General features: G+C 40.4%; 1 protein-coding gene across 2 annotated transcripts in view; it reads right to left on the bottom strand.

Moving 5' to 3' along the window:
- Positions 1 to 2468: 2468 nt before the first annotated feature.
- Positions 2469 to 21278, bottom strand: part of erbb2 (erb-b2 receptor tyrosine kinase 2) — a 39454-nt gene continuing 20644 nt past the window's right edge. The window contains exons 8-27 of one of the 2 annotated variants that reach the window (XM_061967823.1): positions 18847 to 18975; positions 18640 to 18781; positions 18438 to 18511; positions 18196 to 18286; positions 17493 to 17695; positions 16176 to 16305; positions 15906 to 15996; positions 15682 to 15836; positions 15562 to 15609; positions 15335 to 15473; positions 15140 to 15262; positions 14959 to 15057; positions 14699 to 14884; positions 10490 to 10645; positions 10340 to 10415; positions 10112 to 10258; positions 9555 to 9652; positions 9285 to 9476; positions 8814 to 9204; positions 2469 to 4590 (exon numbers count right to left, since the gene is read on the bottom strand). In XM_061967823.1, the coding sequence (XP_061823807.1) occupies positions 4253 to 4590; positions 8814 to 9204; positions 9285 to 9476; positions 9555 to 9652; positions 10112 to 10258; positions 10340 to 10415; positions 10490 to 10645; positions 14699 to 14884; positions 14959 to 15057; positions 15140 to 15262; positions 15335 to 15473; positions 15562 to 15609; positions 15682 to 15836; positions 15906 to 15996; positions 16176 to 16305; positions 17493 to 17695; positions 18196 to 18286; positions 18438 to 18511; positions 18640 to 18781; positions 18847 to 18975 (3008 nt within the window). In that variant the 3' untranslated portion in view covers positions 2469 to 4252. The remainder of the gene's footprint in view (positions 4591 to 8813; positions 9205 to 9284; positions 9477 to 9554; positions 9653 to 10111; positions 10259 to 10339; positions 10416 to 10489; positions 10646 to 14698; positions 14885 to 14958; positions 15058 to 15139; positions 15263 to 15334; positions 15474 to 15561; positions 15610 to 15681; positions 15837 to 15905; positions 15997 to 16175; positions 16306 to 17492; positions 17696 to 18195; positions 18287 to 18437; positions 18512 to 18639; positions 18782 to 18846; positions 18976 to 21278) is intronic. The other variant, XM_061967824.1, reaches the window with a different exon arrangement.

Here is a 21278-nt window from a genome sequence, read left to right as displayed (position 1 = left end):
TTCTGCACGTTGGTTAAACCTTTAGTGTAGCTCCACTAATGGACATTGGAGTGTTACTTTCAAAGGCAAAACTAAAGTATTGCTAGAAACTTAATTTTATATGGGGCTTTATTGTATTATATGTATAGTACATGTTCCAAAAAGAAAAAAGCATAAAACACAGTATATTTAAATATACTAAATCTAAAAAAGGGAATAAATATTCAAAATAATCTAGTTTGGTTACGCCATCATGAGCGCAACACAAGGTTGTAAAAGTTTCGACTACAATTCTAAATAAGATGTCAAAAGCAAACTGAAAAACAAATACACACAGCTTAAAGATTGATCAATACCTATTTATGATGATTTATCAAAATATAAATGATAAATGATAAATGGGTTGTACTTGTATAGCGCTTTTCTACCTTCAAGGTACTCAAAGCGCTTTGACACTACTTCCACATTTACCCATTCACACACACATTCACACACTGATGGAGGGAGCTGCCATGCAAGGCGCTAACCAGCACCCATCAGGAGCAAGGGTGAAGTGTCTTGCTCAGGACACAACGGACATGACGAGGTTGGTACTAGGTGGGGATTGAACCAGGGACCCTCGGGTTGCGCACGGCGACTCTCCCACTGCGCCACGCCGTATAAAAGAAATATACCTGAACAGAACGCTCATGATGGTTACACCAAAAAGTAAGGCTATGAATCGCGTTTTTCCAAGTTTTTGGGGCATTTTTATGCTATTTCCAAGCATCTCCTTTTTATTATCGTTGATTTTAAATGGTCCAACTAATGCATGTTATATATGCATGCCCTAGTAAACAAAAAAAGTCATATTTATTTTGATTGTTACATTTTGAAGTACATTTATTTGTGCAGGTGGGTGCGAATGTACATTTTAATAAGTATGATTTGAAAATGTATTTATTTTACCTTTATTACTGGAAAAATTGCCTTTGTTTCCTGTCCACTCCTGCTTCAATGAGACTTCAACATAACGTACTATAGAGCGCACCTGTATATTAACCGCATCCATGAAACTATATTTTACATATATTAGCTGCAGTGGACTATAAGCCGCATATAAATATGTTGCGAAATGAGTTATTTACTTTGAGAGATTATGTAGATGTTTATTAGTTGTTTGGTGAGTTTATTGAGGTATTTGTGAAATGGAAACAATACAAATAGAATGCCGTCGTAAATTAATAATACTAACACAGGCACTTGTAAACGTGTTAGCATATTAGCTAATGCTAACGACGCTAGTGTCGTTAGCATTACGATAGCACGTACAAATATGCATGAAAACACTCATACAGACGTCACACATGAGACGGTTTAGTAAGTATAAACATTTGTAGTTATAACATAAAAACTTACAAACGTTACTCGGAGTGATGAATGAAGAATCCATGTGAGTAGAAACACCATGGAAGGCTAGAAGACTGAACGGGACTCCACTTCCTGTTGAAAGCACTCCCGGTAAATGGAAAGACAATTATAGAACTCGTCCAAAACATGGCGCCATAACACAAACAACAAAACACCTTCTCTGTGTATTTGCTTGTTTTTGTTCTTTTGAAAAAATAGTGTATCACGGTGGTCAGCTAAGAAAAATCTATAAATTAGCCGCAGGTTTCAACGTGCATGAAAAAAGTAGCGGTTTATAGTCCGGATTTAAATAATTATTTTTACGCCTTAAAAAAGAAAAAAGAAAAATCTCAAAACCCTGAACACCCTATTTTTTTTGTTTAATTAATGTAATATAAATACATGCCATGTGGCTATATTTAATTTGCTAATAGCCTAAACACTCACTCCTGTTACTTGAAATAGGCTGATTGCAACCTTAAGTGTTGTAAGCATCATATCCACATGTTTTCAAGCCAATTTAGCTGATAATGTTAGTTGTCAATAATGTATATTCTATCATAAACATGACTGCATTGTAGCTGCAAACAGCCACTTTGAATGAGTTATCTTCTTATAGCAATCTTGTACAAAAATAAAATAAAATCCCTTGAGATGGGCCAATATATATTGTGTGTATTTCAAAATATGCATTATGAGACTTGGAGTTGAATAAAGTACTTACGTGGAAGTATATTTTGAAAAGCAAATGACAGTCTTTAAATAACATTGCTCATCTACAATGATCAGGTTACAAAATAAACAAGGTGGTTATTTTAAAATCCTGCAGGTGTGCTGGAACATTATTTACATATTTCCACTGGACACGGCATATATTATACACTGCTTTACAAAAACACGAGCAGAGCAGAAACTTTATGTTTAGTTACCGTTAGAAAATTAATAAAATAGCCACGCTGTACTTCTAATCATAACCACAGGATGGCAGAAGAATGTGTCTAATATCTGACGTTAACAATCCATCCATCCATTTTCTTTCAAACTAAAACAGTATGTACAGTATGTAGGGTTTTTTCATCCCTTGGAATGTCATTCAAAGCACAACATTGGAGCAATGTAAACTGACAAATTTACATGAATGCTCTAAAAATATTTTTGCAGGTTTTTATTTTTTAAAACACACTATATGCAAAAATAATCTGTGTAAAATTGACAATTTTCTTCATAAGGTATTGCATTTTATTTTTCACAAAAGACTGGTCACAACATAACCAAATGAGATACACACATATACATTATATATACATATATATATACACACATACACACTCACGTGTGTATATGTATAAGTATATATATATACACATGTGTGTGTATGTATATGTATATATATACATAACAAAATAAAAAATATGTATACATGTATAAATATATACATTCACATGTATACATATTACACACATCTATATATATATACATATAGATGTGTTTGTGTATATATATACAGTACATATTATATATACATACATATATATCATATATATATTAATACATTCACACACAATATATACATATATACAAACACATTCACATACATATAATATACATAAACATATGTATATATACACACAGTATATATATACATATATCTACAGTATACACATGTATATTATTGATATATTTTACAAATGTAATCGTTTTATTTGCTCATTAAATTTGCCTTATAAGTGTGTCCAACAGCAAAAAGTTTTAAAACAATATGTAAAAGCATTATAAAAAAGCTTTTGTGTGCTCTTATCACATAAAAGACAATTAACAATGTTAGTATAACAATAATATTATGATGCAACACCAAAAAACTAATATTTTCCAGGAGAGAAATTAGTTTGAAATAGCTTAATTATTACTTTTGCCAGTTGAATTCCACAGAAAGCATCCTGTGTCCATGTATCAATAGTGAAAGTTTGCAGTGGTAGATTTGTAACTTGTCAACCTGATTGTGCACTTTTTTTTCTTCTTTTTATTTTATTTTTTTTAGAAGTGTTTAAGCTCGTGCAGCAACATCATTGGCGGGTATGTGGAGATTGGACAATGTCTCCATTGACTAGTTTTGACCTCCCTCCGGCCACCAGTTGACAGAAAAGGCAGTTGATTATTAACTGGGAGGCAAGTGTGTGTATGTGTTGCTGGGTGAAATTGGAGCGATGCCTTGACACCCAACAGGAGCTACCTCAGAATACACAACGCTAACATTTAACACATTAACACGCACGTTAATTCTTCACAATTAATTCTCCGGTGGCCTCTGGGTACAGCGGTCGTCCACTTGAAGCACGGAGGGCCGACAACATTGTGCTTGGTGCAAATGCAAAAATCCCTGATGGCCGTACCACAAAGTAGCTGCAGACACACATGCGGGTGTGCGCCGTTGTCACACGTCGTCTTCAACATACAGCAGGCCTTTCTTCTAAGGAGGCCCTTGCCAGACGTGTCGCACACAGGGACCCCTCTGACCACAACAAAACGTCTTTGAGCGTAAACAAAGAACCCCATCAGGTTGGGAAGACGCTGAGTGGAATACCAAACATTCCCCTCGATGCATAGCGTGTCTCACTTTAATGGTGAGATGCAAGAAAAATGTTTTCTTCAAAAAGATCCTCAGTTGGATTGTGAATTATTTACAGAGTTTCCAGGAGAGGGCATGTTGTTGTTGAGGCCAATACAAACGTGACCAAGAACACGGGATGAATGTAGTGAGTCACTGTGTGTCACAACCTTCTAATTTGGTTACTGACTGGATGCTGGCTACTTGCTTGCACAATCGCCCATAAACAAAAACAACACGCCCAGTCGCATAAATATTGTCTGGCACTTCCCTTCAGGTTCAAGTGTACCCACTCCAAGTGTCCGCTAAACCCAAATATTCTGGATTCTCGGCCGTCGGGGTTACAAATCCGTTGACTTGCCTCGGGCCGTTTCGCTGGACTTCCCCCTGGTCGTCCGCCTCTGCAGCCCCGGCGACGGCGTTGGCCTTGGCCACAAGGTCCAGGTAGTACGGGTTGTCAAAGGCAGGGGAGCTGGCGGGCACCAAGTACCTTGGGTTCTCCACACTGTGGCCGGACGTTAGGCCATTGGGGAGGCGTCGCTCCACCTTGGAGACTTTGCGAGGCAGCGTGCTGGGTCGCTGAGGCCTCAGCTCGTGGACCTCGTGATTGACGTATTCTAAGAAGGCAGTAGACAGAGGTACACAACTTTTATTATGCGCTGGGAAACCTTTTTCTAGTTTTTCCAGAGTCCTCAGAGAGCCGATCTAAAATGCATGAAAAATAATGACGGAGAGATTGAACAATTTTCAGAATTATCCGTAATGCATTTTCTTCACTGATTGTTGTCCTAATTAAGGTCAGCAGGTGAGCTGACTTGGAGCAATAGGCTGGACTCACTCCCTCTATCCACAGTATATTCACTCCATCCATCTATAGTATACTCGCTCGCTCACTCACTCACTCACGCCATCCATAGTAAATTTACTCACTTTAGTCATTGTATATTCACTAAATAGCATACTCACTCACTATAATATACTGTACTAACTTACTCACTTTATTCATCGTATACTCACTCGCTCGCTCACTTCATCCAACCGTAGTATAAACACTCACTCCATCCATCCATAATATACTCACTCACTCTATTCATCCATCCATAGTATACTCATTCACACCATCCATCCATCCATGGTATAACTTACTCGCTCACTTACTCTATCCCTCCACAGTATACTCACTCCATCATCCATAGTATATATACTCACTGACTCTATCCATCCATCCATAATATACTCACTCACTCCATCCATTCATAGTATACTCATTCACTCCAATAATCCATAGTATAGCTCACTCACTCCATCCCTCCACAGTATACTTACTCCATCATCCATAGTATATACCAGAGGTGTGGACTCGAGTCACATGACTTGGACTCGAGTCAGACTCGAGTCATGAATTTGATGACTTTAGACTCGACTTGACAAAATGTAAAAAGACTTGCAACTCGACTTAGACTTTAACATCAATGACTTGTGACTTCACTTGGACTTGAGCCTTTTGAATTGACATGACTTGACATGACTTGCTACTTTCCCCAAAACCCAAAGATGAAAAAGTTATTCGGGAGCGCTCCGTATTTTTCATTGTGTACTTGTCTATCAGCGTTGCGTGTGTCAGCTGGTGTGGTCTCAGTACAACAGCCAATCAAATTAGATCTACTTTGTTTTCATCACACAGCATTCATCCAATCAAATTGCAGGACAACCAACGAAGAAGACATGTCCAAACCACATGCCAGTGAACAAAAAATGATACTTATAGCATCTACAACGATGCCTAGACTCTCCAAGCGTGCTTGGGAGAACACACTGCTAACCATCAACACAAAAATGAAGATCTATCAAGCCTGTGTTCTCAGCACTCTACTTTATGGCAGCGAGTCATGGACCTCGTATGCACGCCAAGAGCGCCGTTTGAACTCCTTCCATCTTCGGTGCCTGAGGCGGATTCTGAGAATCAAATGGCAGGATCGCATCCCGAATAAGGATATCCTCGAGAAAACAGGAATGAAGACAATCTTCGCTCTCCTTACACAACGACGTCTGAGATGGCTTGGCCATGTAAGTCGAATGGATGACAGTCGCATTCCAAAAGACATCCTGTACGGTGAACTGGCCTCTGGAACAAGGGCTGTGGGAAGACCTGTCCTTCGTTTTAAAGATGTGTGTAAGCGTGATATGAAGGCCAGTGACATCAACCCATTAAACTGGGAAGCTTCTTCAGCTGAACGTGGGAAATGGAGGAAGTTAGTGAAGGAGGGCGTACATCAGAGTGACTTAAGAAGAGTAAGACAGTGGGAGGAGAAGCATGAACGTAGAAAGCGAGCAGTCACACCCCTACTGAATCAACCAACAATACAATATGTATGCAGGAACTGCAACAAAGCATGCCTGTCAAGAATTGGCTTATATAGTCACAACAGGCGTTGCACATGACATGAATTGACATTTGTGCGCAAAACTCTATTGTCTCTCGAGACAGACAGATGCCAGATGATGATAAAAATTACGAGGTGGTCAACACAAAACGGTTTGCAGTATGCAACACATGCGGTTCGAAAATTACTGATGGAGAGGCAACAACTTCCAACTTCGTCCGGCATTTGAAGTTGCACAAAGAACGGTAAGTTTTGAATGTAAGATAACGTTTAACGTGACTTTTATTTGCTGTGTAGTTAAATCAGTGAGGCTGTAAACTCACTGCTAACGTTATAACGTTATTGCAAACACGGGAATCTGTTGCAGTTCACTACCTTATTCATACTTTTTGTTCAGTGATTTTTTTAAGCAGGGTTACGTTAGTCAATATATCACACGTAACGTTAGACGGCGGTCAGCAGCACCGCGTATTTTAGCCACCTAAAAAAAGACAAAAATAGTAAAATAAAGGTCAGTTAAAATGTATACTATATTATGAATATGTGTACCGTTTTAGCTAGCTTTCTGACATACTGTTGGTTGTTTACCTCAGTGGTCCCCAACCACCGGGCCGTGGCCCGGTACTGGTCCGTGGATCGATTGGTATCGGGCCGCACAAGAAATAATATTTTTTTTTTCTTTGTTTAATTAAATCAACATAAAAAACACAAGATACACTTACAAGTAGTGCACCAACCCAAAACAACTCTCACCCCCCTTTTGTTCTGGGCATTGAACATGAAGACTCTTTCTTCACTGTTCCGAGTGGCCATGAGAGTCTTGGCAGTGCCTGCCTCCAGTGCTCCAGTGGAGCGAGTTTTCAGCCATGGTGGCATCATACTACGCCCCCATCGTGCACAAATGACTGACAGACTCTTGGCTAATTTGGTCTTTTGCAAATGCAATGCAGCATAGGGCCCTGACATATAAAAAGTACAACTTTTTTGTTATGTTCACGTATATGTCATGTTTTTCAATGTTAACACTTTTGTACAAATAAGTACATTTGCACTTTATTTTTCAATGTGTTTGTTCTGTAAAGGAATGAGTTAATGTTTAAAATGACTGGTTAATAGTGCTATTATAAAGTGCAATGTCAGCACAATTTTCTTTCCTGCAATTTAAAATGCACTTGTTTTAATAAATAAATACAGCGTTTGAAAAGCATACACAATCTGTGTTAATATATTAGTCTGTGGTTAAAAGGACTTGAAAGGACTCGAAACTCAAAATGCAGGACTTAGGACTTGACTTGAGACTTTCCAGTCTTGACTTTGGACTTGACTCGGGGCTTGCCTGTCTTGACTCGGGACTTGACTCGGACTTGAGGGCAAAGACTTGAGACTTACTTGTGACTTGCAATACACAATGACTTGGTCCCACCTCTGGTATATACTGTATACTCACTCACTCTATCCATCCATCCATAGTATACTCACTCTCTCCATCCATCCATGATATACTCACTCACTACATAGTATACTCATTCACTCCATCCATGGTATAACTCACTCGCTCACTCACTTACTCCACCCACAGTACTCACTCCATCCATTCATTGTATACTAACTTGCCCACTCCATCCATAGTACGACCTCTCCCCTCTCTGACGGACATCTACACCTCCCGCTGCCTCAACAGAGCCAGTGCCATCATCAAGGACAGCACCCACCCTGGCTCTGACCTGTTCCACCTGCTGCCCTCTGGGAAGCGCTACAGGTGCATTAAAACCAAAACAAACAGGCTAAAGAACAGCTTCTTCCCCAGGGCCATAACCATCCTGAACGGACTGCCCCATTGTCCCTCATAACTGCCTTCTCTTCGGTGCAATAACCCATTCCACCAACCACCCTGTTTTTTTTCATGTACCGTATATATTCATTTCACCCACTGTATAGAGTGTACAGGGTCACATTTGTGAGCCACACCTTTCCTTGCACTTGTATATTTTTTTAATATTTTTAATATATTTATACATTGTTTTTCTAGCATGCACACATCGCACTGTATGGAATGGCCTCAATCTCGTTACCCTGCGTAATGACAATAAAGCTGATTCTGATTCTCATTCATCGTACATTCACTCACTCATTCATCCATTGTATACTCACTCAATTATTCATTCATCCATCCATCCATCGTACTCTCACACACTCACTCCATCCATCCATCCATCGTACACTCACTCGCTCATTCATCTATAGTACACTCACTCACTCATTCATTCATCCATAGTACACTCACTCACTCACTCCATAGTACACTCTCTCACTCCATAGTACACTCACTCCATCCATTGTATGTACACTCACTCACTCGTTCAGTCACTCACTCCATCCATAGCACATTTGCTTACTCACTTACTCCATAGTACACTCACTCACTCCCTATCTACAGTATGAGGTTGCAGGCTCACCTGGCAAGGCGTGATTGTGACTATTGCCACGGTTTCTTCTGGGCAGCGAGTGATGAAGATGTTGAGGATGAAAGAAGCCGTTGGGCCCGTCCGTCTCCAGCTCGTCCTGGCTCCCGAAGGTAGGATCTTTGCAGTAGCGGCCCGGGCTGGCCGGAGGCAGCGACGGGTCATCTGTGGGCCCGTCAAGGAAGACGGAGTCCGACTGTCCGCCAGCAGAGGGGCTGCGTGCCAGCGTGGGGTAGTGAGGGGTCCATGTGCCGTTGGAGGCGCTGGCTCCTACCGGCAGGGTCGGGTACTGACTGCGGCCCAGCGTGCTGAGGGAGGAGTACATGGTCCGAGGGGCTGCTGCGGTCACGGGTGGCTCCACATCTAAGCCCTGATCCCTGCTCTGCTACCGAGAGAATGTAAATCATCAATCTGGAACATCAACAGAAACCAGAAAATATGATAAGCAATTCATATGAAACACACCCTGTATGATTGGTGCCTGGACGGCCCGTTTGATTGGGCCCCGTCACCCTGAGACCTGGGGAGGAGGTTGGGTTGAGGGACCAGATACTTCTCAGCATCCAGCAGTTCCCTCATGTTGTTCCCGTCCTCTTCTAAAAGCTTCCGGAAGAACTGGCTATCCACTGGACTAGACAGGCTCATCTGCTCATCGTTCTGCAAACATGACCAGGCCAGATGTTTGCATGTCTGGTAATGTCTACATATGTACAAAACATCTGTTTCCATACACACCTGGATGACTACATAGCGGGACGGATCCCTGGCCATGGCGGAAAAATCATTTACCAGATCTTTGAATTTGGGTCGGCTGTCTGGGTCAATCATCCAACCTTCCGAAGAAAAAGGAGCCAAGATTATGATTCATTGCTCACCAAAACAGCAGCAACAACCATATACACCAAAGTCTGATCATCATACATTTTTAAATTACAGTGCAAAACGCCCTTTGGACTGGCTGACTCACGTCGACATAAGCGGTTGTCGACAAAACCGAAGTCAAAAATAGTCATTGCTTGCACATAATTTACTTGTGACTTTCGCCAGAGATATAACTGGAATGGATATCAAGTTTTTTTTCAACCGACAGCATTCTTCCATTTGTTCATATTTTTACTTTGACTCCTGTGTTTCCTAACAGAGCTGCTGTGCTAATTTTGTTGACTACAATGACAGTAATGATTTTGTTTCCCGGTAGCTAACAATCTTGAAAAATAAATAAATAATTGTGTTAGTTGCTGTGGTAGAATTGACGTTAATACTGCCATGCCTTTATTTTGAAGCTTACTTACATTTAACCATGATCATATAGACGTCGATGGTGCAGATGAGGGGCTGCGGGAGTCGCTCTCCCCCCTCTAAGACATCTGGGATTTCTCTGGCAGGGATCATGTCGTAGGGTTTAGCCCCAAAAGTCATAAGCTCCCAAACGGTGACCCCTGAGTTCAGGAAATAAAGTACAAAATGTGTCATTTAGACTGCAGCTAGTTCATTTCTAATTAGCACCAAAGAACACAGACCGTAGCTCCAAACGTCACTCTGATGTGTGAACCTTCTGTGCAAGATAGACTCCAACGCCATCCATTTAATCGGCACCTAAAAGCAAACACTGGTGAATATGTGCCATTCTTAAACTGCAAACGGCGATAACGCCGCAGTGTCCACTTTACCTTGCCTCCGTCGGCGTGATATTCCGTCTCATCGATATCAAGCAAGCGGGCCAGGCCGAAGTCTGTGATCTTCACGTGGTTTGGGTTCTTCACCAGGACGTTTCGGGCTGCCAAATCTCGGTGGACGAGGCGCACCTCCTCGAGATAGTTCATCCCCTATGTCAACACACAGTCGGGGAAAATGTATACTACATTCAATATGAAGGAAGTCAAATTTACAGAAGCATTGTTATTGAAATGGACTTCGATAGGGCTAAGAAAAATTTGAAACCAAAAAAGTAAAAAAAAGAAAACCAAGGCTGATAATTGAAACACCAAAATAAATTATGCCAATTATTATCAACATTACATTCATGGCTAAGTATGACTGTGTACTACCATCACTAAAACCAAGCCATTGCAAATGCACAAATTATTATATTCATCCTTCAAAGAGTAAAACAATTTATTACTATGAAAATATTTATTTCCAACTACTCACTATAGAAACAGCTTTGTTCCAGCCACAGCTACTCTTTTAATAAGTTACAGATATATTGCACATATTTATTTATAATTGTATGATAGTTTTAATATATTTAAAATTTTGATGCCAAATTTGTCATTTTTTGTTCATGTGACTTTTTGTTCTTTTCCTGTTTTTGGTCCAGGGCAGCCTGTGAGTATTTTGTCATGGTTTGTTTTGCAGCAACAATTTTGTTTATTTTAATGTCTTTGCAGATGCCATCCTCAATTTCTCCCTGCTAAACAAATCTACCTGTGGGTACAAATAAAGTCACCTTGAACCTTGGTATTCCAACAATATACTATGGGTACTTCCCTTGTTTGGATTTCAGGTGATCTATTTAAACCCAAAGTAGAGAACGTTTTTGCAGAAGATCCCCCTCTTGATATTTCTACATACGTTTTGCAGATCACAGTCTGTGGATCTTTCCCGAATATACTGAAGTACGTCCCCTCCACACCGCAGACATGTGGCCTCAACTCAAGACAAACACTTCTTTTTTATGTCATCGCGACATCCGTTTTTTTTTTTATTGCCTAAGTATAATATTTGTGGCAGAGGGGTTAGTGCATCTGCCTCACAATACGAAGGTCCTGAGTAATCTTGGGTTCAATCCCGGGCTCGGGATCTTTCTGTGTGGAGTCTGCATGTTCTCCCCGTGACTGCGTGGGTTCCCTCCGGGTACTCCGGCTTCCTCCCACCTCCAAAGACATGCACCTGGGGATAGGTCGATTGGCAACACTAAATTGGCCCTAGAGTGTGAATGTCGTCTGTCTATCTGTGTTGGCCCTGCGATGAGGTGGCGACTTGTCCAGGGTGTACCCCGCCTTCCGCCCGATTGTAGCTGAGATAGGCTCCAGCGCCCCCCGCGACCCCGAAGGGAATAAGCGGTAGAAAATGGATGGATGGATGGAATTTTCCATAGCTAAAAATTTGTTGCAACATTAGTCTCTGATTTCTTGGTTTATCACCACCTAACGTGATTTATACATATACACGGTATGTAGGCTTCACTAAACATTGAAAAAAAAAAGGCTGGAATTTTGTCAACTATCTGTCAGTCAGATGGAGACGTGGGAGCTCTTTGTTTTCTCCTCAGCGAAATGTGAGCGTAAGGTTAGCACTGTAGGTAAAAAAACAATGCTAATGTTGCTAACGTTTGTAGCCTCTACTCCAGTACCTAAAGTCACGTTGCTGTATGGCATCTATTACGTTGGACAAGTTTAGTGTTAGTGTTTTTCTACAAAGTGGATAATACATTTTGGAGACACACTGACAGATACAGGTGTGAAAAACACAGCTTATCATCATTAAAGCTACATACATACATACATTACAGGGGACCTATTATGCAAATACAACTTTTCTTACCTGATTGTACCTGCTTTTGTGCATTTGGGATCCCCTAGTCCCGAAAATTTTAAATCAAATCATAGAGGCATTATGGAGTCCACCATGGTAGTCCGACGCTGTAGTCAGTAAGTTCTTTCTGACTCCATATGGAAGCACTAAAAACTACAATATGGCTGACAGGGAGAAGACGCAGTCTAAGTTGAGCCACGTAAATAAGACCACCCACAAAAAGACACATCCTGAAGAGACGGTCAGAAAGAGGCTTGAAAATGGTCTGCAAAACATAATCTATGCAAAACTTTGACCAAAGAACCACCATACATGTTATGTAAACAACAAATAAGTGTTTAAATGTAGAAAATAATATATATTACCGTATTTTCTGCACTATAAGGCGCACCTAAAAACCTCCAATTTTCTCAAAAGCTGACAGTGCGTGCCTTATAATCCGGTGCGCCTTATATATGGACCAATATTGAGCCACAACAGGTCTCGCAACCCCATCCTCTACTGTAGCGTCTAATCCAGTGTTTTTCAACCACTGTGCCGCGGTGTGCCGTGGGAGAATATCTAATTTCACCTATTTGGTTTAAAAATATTTTTTGCAAACCAGTACCGTATTTTTCAGACTATAAGTCGCATTTTATTTAATCGGATTTAGCGATTAGGAGTGACAGATTGTTTGGTAAACGTATAGCATGTTCTATATGTTATACATATAAATGATAAATTATAATGATAAATGGGTTGTACTTGTATAGCGCTTTTCTACCTTCAAGGTACTCAAAGCGCTTTGACACTACTTCCACATTTACCCATTCACACACACATTCACACACTGATGGAGGGAGCTGCCATGCAAGGCGCTAACCAGCACCCATCAGGAGCAAGGGTGAAGTGTCTTGCTCAGGACACAACGGACATGACGAGGTTGGTACTAGGTGGGGATTGAACCAGGGACCCTCGGGTCGCGCACGGCCATTCTTCCACTGCGCCACGCCGTCCTCTCCAAGGTTTCTCATAGTCATTCACATCGACGTCCCACTGGGGTGAGTTTTTCCTTGCCCTTATGTGGGCTCTGTACCGAGGATGTCGTTATGGCTTGTGCAGCCCTTTGAGACACTTGTGATTTAGGGCTATATAAATAAACATTGATTGACATTGATTGATTTTAGTTATTTGAATGACTCTTACCATAATATGTTACGTTAACATACCAGTTGGTTATTTATGCCTCATATAACGTACACTTATTCAGCCTGTTGTTCACTATTCTTTATTTATTTAAAATTGCCTTTCAAATGTCTATTCTTGGTGTTGGGTTTTATCAAATAAATCTCCCCAAAAAATGCGACTTATACTCCAGTGCGACTTATATGTTTTTTCCTTCTTTATTATGCATTTTCGGCCGGTGCGACTTATACTCCGAAGCGTTTTATACTCCGAAAAATACGGTAATTATAGTCCGCAAATTATGTTTTGTTGTTGAGTGTCGGTGCTGCCTAGAGCTCAGCAAAGTAACCGTCTAATACTCTTTCATATGGTGGCAGCCGGTAGCTAATTGCTTTGTAGATGTTGGAAACAGCGGGAGGCAGCGTGCAGGTAAAAAGGTATCTAATGCTTAAACTAAAAATAAACAAAAGGTGAGTGCCCCTAAGAAAAGGTATTGAAGCTTAGGGAAAGCTATGCAGAACGAAACTAAAACTGAACTGGCTACAAAGTAAACAAAAACAGAATGCTGGACGACAGCAAAAACTTACTGCGTGTGGAGCAGATGGCGTCCACAAAGTACATCCGTGCATGACATGACAATCAACACCAAAATAGGAGCGCAAGACAAGAACTAAAACACCACACACAGGAAAACACAGAAAAACTCAAAATAAATCACGGCGGGATGTGACAGGTCTTGACAGTAGACCTACTTTGAGACAAGTGCTAAAGTGATGCATGGTTGGTTATGGTTATGGTTTGAATTCTTATCCGACAATTGCGACAACAACTTTTTACTGTCAACTGAGTTTCGTTTTTTAATGATTTCTGCTGTTGGTGTGCCTCCGGATTTTTTCAACGCAAAAAATCTGCTTTGGCTCAAAAAAGGTTGAAAAACACTGGTCTAATCTATGCGCCTTATATATGAACAAAGTTTTAAAATAGGCCATTCATTGAAGGTGCGCTTTATAATCCGGTGCGCCTTATAGTGCGGAAAATACGGTGTCCCTTTAAAGCACATTTAAACAGTCTATACTCCAACATCAAGGCTAAATTTGGAACAACTCACTTGTGGATTTCGGAGACTTTATACTAGTATTGAAAAATAATATAATATGGGAATTTAATAATGAACGCACCTTGGCAATCTGGACACACCAGTTGAGGAGAAACTGGGAGCCGATGCGGTCCTTATTCTCCCTTACGTAGTCCAGGAGGCAGCCGTACGGCATCAGCTGAGTGACCAGCTGCACCGTGGAGGTCAAACAAATGCCCAATAGACGACACACATACGGACTGGCCACACCTGCCATCACGTACGCTTCCTGGGAAAGAGAAGATACAAGTTTAAGATATACATAGTTTGTAAATGTGAGTCATTAAGGTTCAATTTACACACATCGAGGATCTCTTTATTGGCCCTTGGTGAGGTGTTCTCTCTTAAAACTTTGATGGCCACTGGTATCTTCACATTTTCCCCATCAGGAGTCCACACTCCCTGCAGAATACAGCAAAGTATATCAACAATGACCTAATAATGACTAGTTGGTCATCATAATCTAATTTGACAGGCCACAAACCTTGTAAACGGTACCAAAAGCTCCAGCACCCAACACTCGAAGTTTTTCTAACTCGGTTTCCTTTAGGATGCGCATCTGAGCTTGATTGGGTGAAGCCCCGCTGGGTGTCAAAGGCTCCACCAGCTGTGAAAGCACATTCCTCAATTAGTACACACTTCAGCTCCATCTTGCTTAATGCCAGTGCTTGGTGCCTACCTCATGCTCCTGCAGTATCCTCCTCATGGTTGCCTTTTTTTTCAACTTCTTCTGCCTCTTCAGGTAGAAGACGAGCAGAGCCAGCAGGATGAAGAAGAGCACCACACCACCCACAGCAGCTGCGATTGTTGTGGCCGGTCTGCACAGAGGAAATATTAGTCTTACTCTTAACTTCCCAGTAGACGATGCTTTATTTTAGGCAAGCTGATACTAAACATGTCTCTCACCCTGTCTTGGTGTGGATAGGGCAACCTCTCTCGTCCATCTTAGTGCAGCTGAGCCAGGGAAAACACGGTGTGAGATTGTTCCCGCAGTGTGCTTACAATGTGCTGGGAGTGTCCACTCACGACAGGGTGCAGTTAGTGTTGCAGGGCAAACAGTGTCCTGTGGCATTGCTGTACTTCCACACGGTCTGCTGATCCTCCTTTACTCCGCTGGGGCAGTGAGCCACACAAAAATCGCCGTCCTGGAAGTTCTGGCATTCTACGCACTGGTCTGCACCCTGTACACACACGTATGCATGTTTTTACAAAGATTCACATAGTGTGTGACTTCTTCCTGTGCATCTTACCCGGCCGTGACAGGAGGCGGAGCCATTAAGAGGTCGACACTCTGTATGGCAGGCGACGCACAAGAACTCATCGATGTACTCGCGTACGGGCCTGCAACGCAAGGATTTTAGAAGCTGTTAATGACACAAACTACACAGTAAACAAGGCCTTTCATTTGGAAACACTATCAATATGACAGACATTTAAGTCCAAATTTGCAAGTAAATATTAGTTTGCGTGTTTTATGAATGTTGCAAGGGTATTTGGTTTTTATTCATCATATCGCTGACCCCTGATGGCGGTCACACTGCTCGACACACTCAGTGCCACGCTGGAAAGTCTTGCAGGACACACACTGGCTGGGCCCCGGCCCCCAACAGCCGCCTTCACACAGCGGGTGACACACACGCCCCTCTGCCTCTGAAACATAAAAAAAAAGCCACGTTGAGAATTTCCGTTTCAGCTACACTAACAATGTACATTTACAGTCATATTCAGCATGTTATGTTATAATCTAATTTGTATTCTTTAACGTTATGGTCTCTGTGCTTGACTAAACGCAACAGTACCGTACATGTATGATAATATAGAGCCATGGTAAAAAAGAGGTCTCACTCTGTCACAAGACTGATGTTAGCAGTTTTAAATAGTGGGAATAGGATCAATTATATCAAACAAATAGTGTAAAATATTAATATTAAACTTAAAGACGTATCGGAAGTGTGTTTATGGTTTGTATAGTTGCATATATACAAGTTTGAATATTATCGTTTTTAACGGACCGCAATGGTGTCACTGCCGAGTGTTTTGACACATTAAACTAAATTTATACTATTATAACACATCTGTGCATCAATATAGTGATATATTATATGAACAATAATGTGTACATTATATCTCAAATTGGAGCACACTTACATGGAGGAGGATGTAGTTTTAACTGCCCATGTAAGTCATAAATTGCAAGCTCGCTTGTCTGCCGAACGGAATGAAAACAAAACTCCTAAGTAAATAACTTCATGTTTTATCATTAAACAGGGTTTAAAATATCAGGTATTGTTTCACATGGATGTAATCTGCTGTGTTCTCTGTGATTGTAATTGTGACAAAAATAGACATTTTTTAAATCTGTTCATTTAAACTTTAATAGGTAACATATGCTAGCATTGTGTTTGGTGTGTCTTTTTTATTTATTAGATTTTTTTCTGAAGAAGAGGAAAAGCAACAAGTTCAACATTCAATATTTATTGCTCAAAAAAGTGTTCTGTTTTTTGATACATTAACCTCAACCCCTTATATGGACCTGATGTTTTATTTTATTGAAAAAACAGACTGCATCTGTTCAATTCTGTTGAAAACAATAAATTACTTCAAGAAGCCACTTTTTATGTTTGTATTATCTATCTTTATAATAATGTAATAATTTAAAAGAAAATGCATCAAGTTGAAGGCTTTCCTTCGCATTGTTTGGTGAAATAAAAGATTAAATTAATTAATTAAAGATCATAATAAATTAATTGCTCAATTTTGAATCGCTTAACAGCATTAATGTTACATTGGCATAAATAAAAACATGATTAACATTGTACAAAACATAGTTTACCCACCACATAATTGTGGGTCTTGGTTTTGGTTGACAATATAGTGGGGCCCCTTGGCAGGATGGAGGAGGCGCTCCCACGGCAGTGAATTGGTGTAACATAGCTGGGAATTGTTGTGCAACAAGATCAAACCTCCACTGATGCTGCGTAGCGAACGCAACCCAAGAGACTGGATGTGTAGATTCTGAACAGCAAGGGAAAAGACACCCCTGAAAAGACAGTTGTTGTTTTTTTTTAATTGACAATCACTACATGTACATGATGTGCAATGCAGTATGACGCAGCAGTGTTGAGAAACATGGCCATGAAATGGAAAGGGAAGGAAAAACAAGACTATTTATTTACACTTGCTATGACCTAATTTGTACATGTTGTGCCTGTCCTCGTCCACACTGACTGTTACTTTTGTCCTGGCAGCCGTGTCTTTCCAGTAAAAGCAGCTGCGCTGGCTAATAATTAGCCTTTATAACCCTGAATCTGGCTCAACTGAAACGGAGAGGGTAAAGAGAAAGAAAGAACAGACTGAGCCTCAGATCAGTGGCATGTGGTGACACAGATCATGACAATGTTTGGGATCCAGAGCACTTTTAATTATTAAAATTGTTTCAAATAGTCTTCTTTTGTGGTTTCAGTTGTCTCTTCATAGTACACATACTCGCTACAGTAATGTGGCAATATTATCGGCGTTTACTGACAGAGAAAGCCTTACTTGTAGAGGCTGCGGCCTCGGATCACCTTTAGGTTCTCAAACACAGACAGGTCAGTCCAGTCTTCTGGCCAGGCATCCATGTACAAATAACCTGCAAAGCAATGTCCAATGAAGACACAATGTACACAGTGCAGAGGCAACATGCTCTGCATTTTTGCCTTGACTGCACAAACTGTTCTGAAGAAATGTCAAAATATCACATCGGATTATATTTGCAGGGTAAAATGATTAAAAAAAACAACCTGTAATCTCCTCCAGGTTCTTGAAAGCACTGAGTTGCTCGAGAGTCAGGCCGGTTGTGTTGGTAACGGCATCCCTTTATGACGACATTCAAGATAAGCGGACATATGACATGCAATTAAAGTAAAGTAGCATAAAAATCCAGCCTTACTTCCTGCTTTTTGCTTTAAGACTATTTGAAAAACACAGAGGAGAACATCTTACCAAGTAAAGCTCTGAGGGAGGAAGGCCAGACTTCCAAAAATCTTTTTACAAGCGTTGAACTGCTCGATATTGGAAGACGTTACCATGGTGACACCGTGATTGTCCATGACGCCAAGGTTGTCTACACCCAAACCGTAGCACACTGCAAATCAAAGTCCAAGGTTAAAGTAAAGTAATCAGAAAGTAAGTTGAACTAGTCATTCTCACCTTTGGGACAGTCTCCTTCACATTTTTCACATTTCTGAGTCTCGTTCCCATCGGGATGGGAGATGATGACTTCCTGGTTGGCTTTGGGGCAAAATAATGTGCACGCTACATCCATAGCCAGATAGTTATCTAACGAAAAGAAAGGAAGAATGGATCATCTTTCATCAAAAGCTGCACAGTGGCCTCTAGATTAGTGTTTCTCAACTGGTTCGGCACTATCACCCTTTAATGGTGAGCAGCGACCCAAATTAGTCATCACTCCAGTGAAAGATTTCAAGAATGTATTTTTCAACTTGATTGTGATATGTAACAGCTAATAAAAACCCAAATGTAGTATCTTGTATGTGAGAAATTGCCTACAAGTTGAATATTGTTTATAATATACAACTGGTTCACGCTCTATTCAAATTTTCTTCTATTTTCTGCAAAAGCTTCCTCAGCCTTTAATTGGTCTCTTTGTCCTAACAGTCTTAATCCAGTAAGTTTTGCAAAATATTTTAATTTATTGAGAAGAGCGAAGAAGAAGGACTCGCAGTCGGACGACTTGCACCTGCTAATCGGTTCTCATCACTTACTCATCACCTTTTATGCAAAACAAAAATGTTCTTACATATTGGTAACTGTTTTTGTGTATTTAGAATCTGTGCAAGTCCCGAAAGTTTGAAATCAAACCATATAGGTAGGGCGTAGATATTTATAAAATAATCTTGCCTTCCTTCACACTTCCCCCAAACAAACCGTTTAGAACAGGGGTGCTCATTACGTCGATCGCGATCTACCGGTCGATCTCGGAGGGTGTGTCAGTCGATCACCAGCCAGGCATTAAAAAAATAGTCCTAAAAATGAGCGATCATAAATATTCACTATGACGTCACTTTCGTCACTTGATTGACATTCACGGCACCCGAGGGTCTTCTGAGATGACGCTGGCTGCTGCCAGCTCATTAAAATTACCGACTGGAAGGCGAGAAACACTTTATTTCAACAGACTCTGGCGCCGTACCTGTCGTCAAAACTCCAAAGACCGACTGCACAGTTGCAGAATAAAAGCTCTGCTTCATCCTGCCTGCGCTACCAAAATAAGAGTCTCAGAAAGCTGGCGTGCACAAGCTAGCAAGCTACGGAGTTTGCCGACAATGTATTTCTTGTAAAGTGTATACAAAGGAGTACGGAAGATGGACAAATAAGATGCCAAAAACCAACCACTTTCATGTGGTATTGGACAGAAAGGAGGACTTTTTTTCTCCATTCGAAAATGCGGACGTTATCATCACCACTGTCTGATTCCAATCAATGCAAGTCATCAGAATCAGGTAATACACCAACTTATATTCTTGTCTTCATGAAAGAAAGGAATCTATATGTGTTAAACATGCTTGTATTATCTTTAACCACCTTTAACTTGTTAACAATATTAACTATATGTGTTAAACATGCTTGTATTATCTTTAACCACCTTTAAGTTGTTAACAATATTAACTATATGTGTTAAACATGCTTGTATTATCTTTAACCACCTTTAAGTTGTTAACAATTTTAACTATATGTGTTAAACATGCTTGTTTTATCTTTAACCACCTTTAAGTTGTTAACAATATTAACTATTTGTGTTAAACATGCTTGTATTATTTTTAACCACCTTTAACTTGTTAACAATATTAACTATATGTGTTAAACATGCTTGCATTATCTTTAAACACCTGTAACTTGTTAACAATATTAACTATATGTATTAAACATACTTGTATTATCATTAAACACCTTTAATGTATTAACAATATTAACTATATGTGTTAAACATGCTTGCATTATCATTAAACACCTTTAACTTGTTAACAAAAACATACATTTCATAAATAAGTAAATATAAATGATATATATGAATGAGGTAGATCCCCACGACTTGATCAATTGAAAAGTAGCTCGCCTGCAGAAAAAGTGTGAGCACCCCTGGTTTAGAAGTTGCTCAATTTGAGACGTTATACCCATTGGTTACATCAGCAGAGGTGAAGTTTTACCCGCAGAGTTTTCCACGAGTCCGCCATTGTAGCCTGACACTGTAGTCAACAAGTTTCTTGTTTTTCTCTATCCTGTTGTTGTGGGGCAGACTCGCTCGTCCATGCACATGCATCCTCCACTGTTGCCGTTTCTAATAGAAAGTAGTGTATTGTTCTAACATATCTGTCAGTAGACAGTACTCTCTTTACTAATACAACATTCTCCTAAAATACAATACTGGCTGTGTAGTTCCACAACAAGCAGCCAGGTGTTGCAAAGTGTGAACGCTGCCAGAAAACCAGTAGAAGTAGTAGTCACATGGCTCTGCCCCATCCAGTCCGCTACATAGAAATGTCATGGAGAAAAACTAACACCAAGCCGACAGAACAATGCGAACAGCTTGTTCCCAAAAGGAATACTATGTACGTTGTTTG

This window comes from Nerophis lumbriciformis, linkage group LG11, assembly GCF_033978685.3.
Source record: "Nerophis lumbriciformis linkage group LG11, RoL_Nlum_v2.1, whole genome shotgun sequence".
Classification (NCBI taxonomy): domain Eukaryota; kingdom Metazoa; phylum Chordata; class Actinopteri; order Syngnathiformes; family Syngnathidae; genus Nerophis; species Nerophis lumbriciformis.
Note: the sequence above shows the minus strand (reverse complement) of the source record. Positions and strands in the feature narration are given on the sequence as shown.